Here is a 7,659-nt window from a genome sequence, read left to right as displayed (position 1 = left end):
TAACAAAAGCAGTGAGAAATGATTATTGTGTTGTTTTTTTCTTCCTCCCAAAATATGTGTGTGTATTCTTATTTTTGTTTTTATTCACCCCTTTGTTATTATTTTTGCAGTGGAGGTGGCGTTTCTAGCGTGGGGAGTGCGCCTGTGCATCGTGGTGCGCAAGGCGCCGTCCGAGTTCAACGAGAGCCGCTTCATCTCCATGGCCATCTACAACGAGTTCCTCCTCTCCGTCTTCCTCAACGTCTCCATGTAAGTGCGCGCGTCGCAAGAGACGCGGAGACCGCCATCGTGAAAGGGGCCAGGGAGGGGGGTGGCCGGGGCTTGCTATGGTTGTTAGCACCGGGACACGCTGTACCAACAGTGACGCGTGGGTGGTGAGGAAGTCGCGGAGCAGATGACACTGTGCACAACGAGCTAGCGAGATTTTCTCTCGGATTTTTCCTCCTTTTTTCTGTGGCGGACTTTCGCTGCGCCAATTATCTTTCCTTCCCTTTCTCCTTTTTTTTCTTCCCTTCAAGAGGGCGAAATAATAATATGAAACTTGTGGAATTGTTGTTTGTTCCAGGTTGTTCCTACAGTCTCCGGCTAATCCGGATTTACTGTTCGTCATCTTCTTCTGCCACACGCAGCTCACCATCACCCTTCTCCTCGGGCTCATTTTCGGCAGCAAAGTAAGTTCCGCGCGCGGGGTTGGATTGCAGGGCAAGGGGGGGGGGGGGGGTCTGTACTTACTCCGCGAGTGTGGAGCAGTGTCAGTCCTACCACAGACGTTCGGCTCTGCACGCTTCAGCACTTGCAATACCCAGGAAGCCCGCCTAACGAGCCACGAAAGGGGAGCGCGGTTGACTATACACGCGCTACGCTCACGCTCTCAACCTCTCAACACCGTGGTCGCCTGGCTTGCCAACATATCTGCACTTCCTTTTGATTGCCAAATTTTGAATGTCTTTTGGAGACAGACGACTTTTGGCCTCTATGCTTTGCTTGCATTTGGTCAAAAAGTTGGCCTTGCTTTCAAAAGGGTATTTACATTTTAGCAAATAACGGCCAAAAGTCGGCCAATATTTGGCAATCAGAAAGGAATACCAAAATTTTGGCAAGCTAGGCGATCACGGCGTTTTTCAGAGGGTAGTCAAGCGCCTGATAGGTAGGCAATAGACTGCCACGGCGCTGGAGCTGGTGGCCTACCCAGCGCTCGTCAGGCTCCACGACCGAGGACGAGGAGGAGGTGGTCGCCCTTGAAGAGGCCATCATGATGATGACGACCGCGAGAGCGACGCGAGACGGGACAACTAGATGGCCTTTTCTGTCGAGCGCCCTGTGCTGTACAGGCAGTAGTGTGGGCTGGACGTCAGCCAGCAGACACGGCTTGCGCGGTGCGCGCCTGCGGGCCGGAGGGTAGGCAACCCAACCCACAGGGCTGCTGGGTCGGTGCCGCGCTGGCAGGCGCGCCGCCCGAAGGGTACTTGGTACTTTATTCACTCCACTCCAAAAAAATATATAAAAAAATAGTATACCCTCAAATAAACTTACGAATCACACTAAAAAAAATTGAGGAAAAGTCGAGAAAAATTAAAACTTTTAAAAAAATATAAAAATTGCTGTGCGCTTGAATTTAAAATGAGGAACCCCTCCTTCCCCCTATCGTACCCCGTGACGGATTATTGCTCTTTGGTTCGGCGCGGTGCGCGCACGGCAGCAGCCCCGTGACCGAGGAGAGCGAAGTATCGGTTATCGGACGGGTGGTTGCTGCGGGTGGCGGGCCGTCCGTCAGTCCGGACAACGAACGGGCGGCGTTTTTAAAAACTTTCTAGAGAAAATCGGTGCAGTCCATACAGCTTCATATGGCTTCAAAACAAACATCACTCCACACTAAAAAAAATGAATTATTTTCCCCCCAAAAAAATGTTTTTTGAAATATCAGAAAGATACCATATTGCTCTTGAGGCAGTGGTTCTCCGGGCGCGGCTCGCTGCCCCACCCCGCGCCCCTGCCCTGGGCCTTTTCGACTTTGGTTCCCCGCGCGCTAACCCAATCCCGGGGCGCCCTGCCGCAACGCAGCAGACCCAAGTTTTCGAGACGGAATCTTATTAACCTCGTTTTGGGAACAGAACATTTTTGGCGCGTTGTGCCGCCCTAGGAAGGCGCCATTATTATTTCAGCCTGCACAGTTGCGCCAGTGAGGGCTGCAGAGCCCAGGGCCCAGGGCCCATCCGAGTCATCCAATTTGCACATTCTTCCCGCCAGCCGTTAAAATCGTCCTTTGCAAATTAAATACACTCGTCACGTTTCAAAGCGCTCTACTCTGCGCGGACTGCCCTGTTGAGCAGGGTCGCTTCTCTGCTGAGGAAAACCCATAGAGCGGGAAGGGGTCGGGAGAGTGGGTCGGGCAGTACTGCTCTTTTCCCCCTTCGTAGTTTTATCGGCCGGTCGGCATCCCTATATTTATTTTTATATATACTCTTGCGTTACAATAAATCTCGTGATGATCGCTTTTATGTGGCTGTGCCTGCCCGTCCGTCTGTAACCACGGGTCCAGTCCAGTTCGGACATTTCGATTTCCCCCATCCACCTCTTCTGCGCAGAACAACAATTCCAACAAGACGTCATCATGGGGGAACTACTCGGAAATGGACTTCCTGTCCCTTTCGCTTGCTCCCTCACGCCGCGTCTCGCTCACTCACTCTTTCTCTGCCTCTCTCTGTTCCTCCGTCCCTCTTAAACAGTCTTGGCGAACGCCTTTTACGTTGGTCGGTGCGTTGTCTAGCAGGGGTGCACAGTGCTGAGCCGAAGCTAAGCGACGGTCTGACCGGTTTACGATACGCACCTGTTGCACTAAGGGAGGGAGGAGGGGAGGGGGATGGTGCGGACGGAGTGGTTAGAGATGCGTGTGTCCGTGACAGAGCTTTATTTATCTCGATTTTTTTTGTTGTATTTTTCAGGCGTACCTTGTGTTTCGGGACCGCGGGCGGCTCGAGGAGGCGCCCTCCATGCCCAAGGCGCCCACCACCAAGTTCCTCCGCTCCACCAACTCGCACTACGCGACGCAGCCCACGCCCGCCTCGTCCAACTGCAACGCGCAGCAGAACGACGTCGGCGTGCAGGTGAGCCGCCTCGGCCTCCGCCCCTCTATACATACGGCTGTGTGTGTGTGTGGTGCTAAACGTTGACGGCCTCGTTCGCTTGCAGGAAGAGTTCTCGCGCCTCAAGTCGGCCCTGGACGCGCTCCGGGACCGCAGCGTGTGCCGCGGGGACCGCATCCTGGCGGCGCGCATCGGCGCCATGCTGGAGTGCGCCGGCCCGGGCCAGCACCGCGCACTCAAGGAGTCCGAGGAGGACGCGGCCAAGGCCAAGGAGGACGCGGCCAAGGCCAAGGAGGACGAGGCGCGGCGCGCCGTGGAGATGGCGCTGGCCGCGGTGGCGCAGCGGGCCGAGGCCAAGCCCAAGCTCGCCACGCCCACCGAGGCCTCGGCGCCCCAGTCTGACGGCGAGCTCATGCAGGTGAGGACGACCCCGGTCGCGGCCCTGTCCCCAGAGGCCTCTTCGGGCCCCTCCCCAGGGCTGTCGTCCATGTCGACGCCCTGCCCGGGGTCGGTGGCGGGCCGCGTGGACGTGGCCACGTCCCCCGAGCGGGGTCTCAACTCGTCAGAGGAGGAGGACGATGACGAGGACTTCGACTACGACGAGGAGGACGACGGTGACGCGGACAGCCGACGGCCCGCGCCGCCCCTCACGCTCAAGGAGCTGCGAGCCGTGCGGCGCAGCTTCAAGAGGGCGGCGGCCGCGGCTGCTTCCTCGACGGCGTCCACGGCCTCGACGTGCGGCGGATCGAGCGTGGGTAGCCCGGGAGGTCCCTGCAACGGGGAGCCGCGGCACAATCACCGTCACCACCACCACCACCATCATCACCACCACCACCATCACCACCGCAAGCACCACCAGAGGCACAAACAGGTGACACAAGCCAGGAGCAGGTCCTTCGAGGACACCGCGGTGCCTCCGCGGCTACCGCACTCGGTGCAGCCCCCGAGCAGGTGCTGTGCAGGGGCCACGGGCGCCGCGGGTCCTGCGAACCATGGCGACCACTTCGGAGGCCCCTGTCGAGGACACGGCCGGAGCGCCTCCTGCCCCTCCTCGGATTCCAGTCCCAATGGCGTCTTCTCAGCGCCCCTCGTCCTGGACATGGACGACAAGAACAGGTTTACGGAGGAGGTGGCCGTATGAGAACGGCCTCGCTGTTAGGAATGCTTTTGCAGTTGCTACAACTTCTCTCTGTGATAGTGTATTTCTAACAGTGCTGAACGTTACTTTTTTCTTGGCGTGTGCATGCGGTCCTCTGTGTTTTGCGCGTGCGTGGTGTGAGTGCGTGTGTGTGTGTGTGTGTGTGTGTGTTTGTGAGAGAGAGAAAGAGAGAGAGAGAGAGAGAGAGAGAGAGAGAGAGAGACGTAACTAAGATGCATAAGGGGTTAGTGGTTGAAGGTATACTAGTGGTACTCTATGTACTCTATGGAGATGATTGATTACTGTTTTCGTCAATGAACTAGGTTATTCTTGCTATGGCAAACATATCAGTAACCATTTGTTTCGATTTATTATCCCTCATATCAAGTGCTATTTGAAAACAACTCATATCAAAAATACTCATAATAAGAGTTCCTATATCTAGGACAGCATCAAATATAGAAGAAGATTGGTTTTAATCAATGTCCTGGTTTCATTGCTTTATTTGGGCCCTATATCACTTTTTTAAAAGACCTTGTTTATTGTGCTAACAGAATCAGATCAGTGACCAGCTTCCACAAAACCTGCAAGATACCAATGTGCCAATGAATGGGTACTATAAAAGTCCCATGTAAAGAGTAATGGATAGGGAGACATAGTTTATGAACCATCTGTGATAACGCCACATAATCTTATCTTAATTTTAGTTTTGGTGCCAAATGAGTATTTGGAAAGATTGTCTGTTAAGCCACGAAGACTTGTTACACAATGAGCCCCTGTTGCAAGGCTTCCTGGTACCTCTTCACGCATGGTCTCCAGGCAAATATTCTCCTTTGAAATACAGTTTTAAACTCATTTAAGCCCCTCGTCCCAGTGAAAAATGTCATCTAATCGACGTTGAATCTCTGGCAAATCGTCGGCTCGACAAAAAACATTTATTTCGATTTCGACTTTGGACTCGTCACTGGGCCGGACACTTGTTGTTCGGTTCAAAATCACTCAGATTTAATTGAATGTTGAGATTTCTGTTCAACTAGTGTTGGCTGAGTTGAGTTTGCGGCTGTATTTTCTGAAGTAACATAATCAAATGACTTGTGGCTGTATTTCTGTCTAAAATTCGAGTGTATCAAAATACTCTGGCATGTACTTTATTTTCCTGTTTGGCTATATGATAATGATGTTATTGTGATTATGTTAGACTCCGATATGTGCATTCTGATGGAATGTTGCAATGAGGCATGGGCAAATCTATCAATGTAACCTAAGTGATCAACATGGGTAAAAAGATGCACGTGGACAATGTTACTGTTTAATGGAATTATTGCTGTGAGTGTAAATAATCTACAAAGCAAATTTCACCATAGTAAAGTAGTATCATAAATTGATTAAAAGTTATATCTTTGTCCATTGATTGTAGAGTATGAATGATATCTTATTTATAGGAACTGACACAGGGTGATATTTTTCTTCTGGTACTAAGATGCTGATAACTTACCTCCTTACTGAACTTGCACTGCATTTCTTGGCAAGCCTCAGGCCTGTTTTTCTAGTGTGGAAATTTTTGCATTGTTCCCCTTACTATGTTCTTTATTATGTGCTGCAATGACCTACAGGCACGAATTTTTGTAACGACAACAATAAAGTCAGGACATATCCTTCTGGGACATTTTATTTTGGTTTCAGAAGCATTAATTTAAAATAAGCAATAAAGTGTGACTGTCTCGCTGACATGCTTGAGACTGCTGATGTTTTGAGTGCCATGCGAATCTTCTGTCCTTGCTCAAGACGCACATGTGTATCATATTAAAAATAAATCAATCTGTTGGAATTTCATCTCGACATTATCAATGATCAAACTCATTCCGAACACGAACATGGTGGGCATTAGTTCCCGGTGACAATGGACTAGCCATCGGGCCGTTGGTCACTGCCAAGGGCGCAGAGACGATGGCTCCAAATGTATAGTACTTAGTGGGCCGTCTCCCGGGCGAGATAACGCGCTGCGCTGCTGTGGTGGGTGCAACGGGGCGGGCGCCGTCCGTAAGCCGGCAGGTTTGGGGCGGGGAGCGATCCCCTACTAAGGGGGAAGTCCCATCGGCAGAACCGACACGAAGCGATTGAGACAGGCGCGGCTGAAAACAATGAAAAACCATTGAAAGCCGCGAGGCCTATCATCGCAGTCAGGCCCGTATTTGTACAGTGTGCGGTCCCCCGGGAGCCGGGAGGAGCCGCCGCTCGGGGTCGGTCCCCGAGCAGGAAGCTCCGACAATACCGGCCGGGTGTGGACACTGTGGGCCCCCGGCGCGCCCGGCGGGCCGCCTGAGTGGGGCCCTCGTCCACGCCAGTGCAGTCCTAAGCACGGTCCATTAAGGCAAGATACGATGCGGGGGGCCCTCCGAGAGGGGAGAGGGCCAGACGGGACAATCTACAACAAAATGTGCCTCGACGGCGCGACTTGCTCTTCTAAAAGCGCGCCCTTGGTCCCGGCCCGCCTTATATACAGCCAGTGATCCCTTTCAGACCGCGGAGAAGAGATTATGCCTCCTCATCGCCGGCGTGGCGCTTCAGGGGGGGAGTGTTGATGACGATGGGGACCGGGAAAACATCCCTCGGGGGATGATAGGTCGAATAATGTAAAAATATCAAGGGTCCGGCGCATGGCTGAGAATGCTCAGAGGCCTTACCCACCCACTCGCTCTGTCGTGGCTGATGTGAGCAAGGTTCACGGGTGCACCGACGGTCCGTACGCAGGTTGACGTCAGCGGGAATGCGACCGTCGCTGTACCGCCGCACGGGGAGAAATTATCATGATCGGCGAAAACTGCCCAGTGCTACGAGCTTGCGGCCAGCTCATCCACGCGGACCTCACTCGCCGCCTCGCTCGCCGCGCAAAACGTCAGTTCGGCCTTGTCGGCGTTTGCTTCGATTCGATGCCGTTTGGCTTTCCCCGAATCACACGCGCGGGGTGGGCGTCTTAGGGGGTTTGTTTCTTTCCCTGTTAAGGTGCGGAGAGTGCTGTAAGGTAGGATCGCAGCTCGACTCGGAAATAAATCAAGATGAAACAAGCTACTAATTTCCATTAAGGAATTTTTCTTCCCCCCTAGCTGTTTTTACGGCACGCGACTTTTTAACGGTCGAATTACAGCAGTTCTATATCCCGGCGCGCGCGCGGCTGTCTGCTTTTACAACAGAAAAAGCCCCCCCTTTCAGCGCCTCCCGCTGCGCGACGTGAGAAATTAAAGTGGCCGTGAATACAGCAGCGGCGGCGCAAGAGGGTTACGGTTGCGGCGTAAAGCACGGCCCCGTAAAGTGGGGAATGTCATTTACACGCCTAGCCGCGCTGGAGAGAGAGAGAGAGAGAGAGAGAGAGTGAGGGAAGGGGGGGGGAGAGAGAGACTGAGATAGGGGAGCAGCGGTGGTGAGCAGATAGCGAGCCTT

The 7,659-nt window shown here is 53.3% G+C and overlaps 1 protein-coding gene across 1 annotated transcript in view; it reads left to right on the top strand.

The window, feature by feature from the left end:
* Window positions 1-6,054, top strand: part of LOC113210928 (uncharacterized) — a 239,936-nt gene extending 233,882 nt beyond the window's left edge. The window contains exons 8-11 of the mRNA XM_052267464.1: window positions 111-249; window positions 566-671; window positions 2,943-3,104; window positions 3,190-6,054. Of these exons, the coding sequence (XP_052123424.1) occupies window positions 111-249; window positions 566-671; window positions 2,943-3,104; window positions 3,190-4,224 (1,442 nt within the window). The 3' untranslated portion in view covers window positions 4,225-6,054. The remainder of the gene's footprint in view (window positions 1-110; window positions 250-565; window positions 672-2,942; window positions 3,105-3,189) is intronic.
* The last annotated feature ends 1,605 nt before the right edge of the window (window positions 6,055-7,659 follow it).

Source organism: Frankliniella occidentalis, unplaced genomic scaffold, assembly GCF_000697945.3.
Source record: "Frankliniella occidentalis isolate FOCC.00 unplaced genomic scaffold, Focc_3.1 Scaffold53, whole genome shotgun sequence".
Taxonomy (NCBI): Eukaryota; Metazoa; Arthropoda; class Insecta; order Thysanoptera; family Thripidae; genus Frankliniella; species Frankliniella occidentalis.
This window is presented reverse-complemented; position numbering and strand designations above follow the sequence as displayed.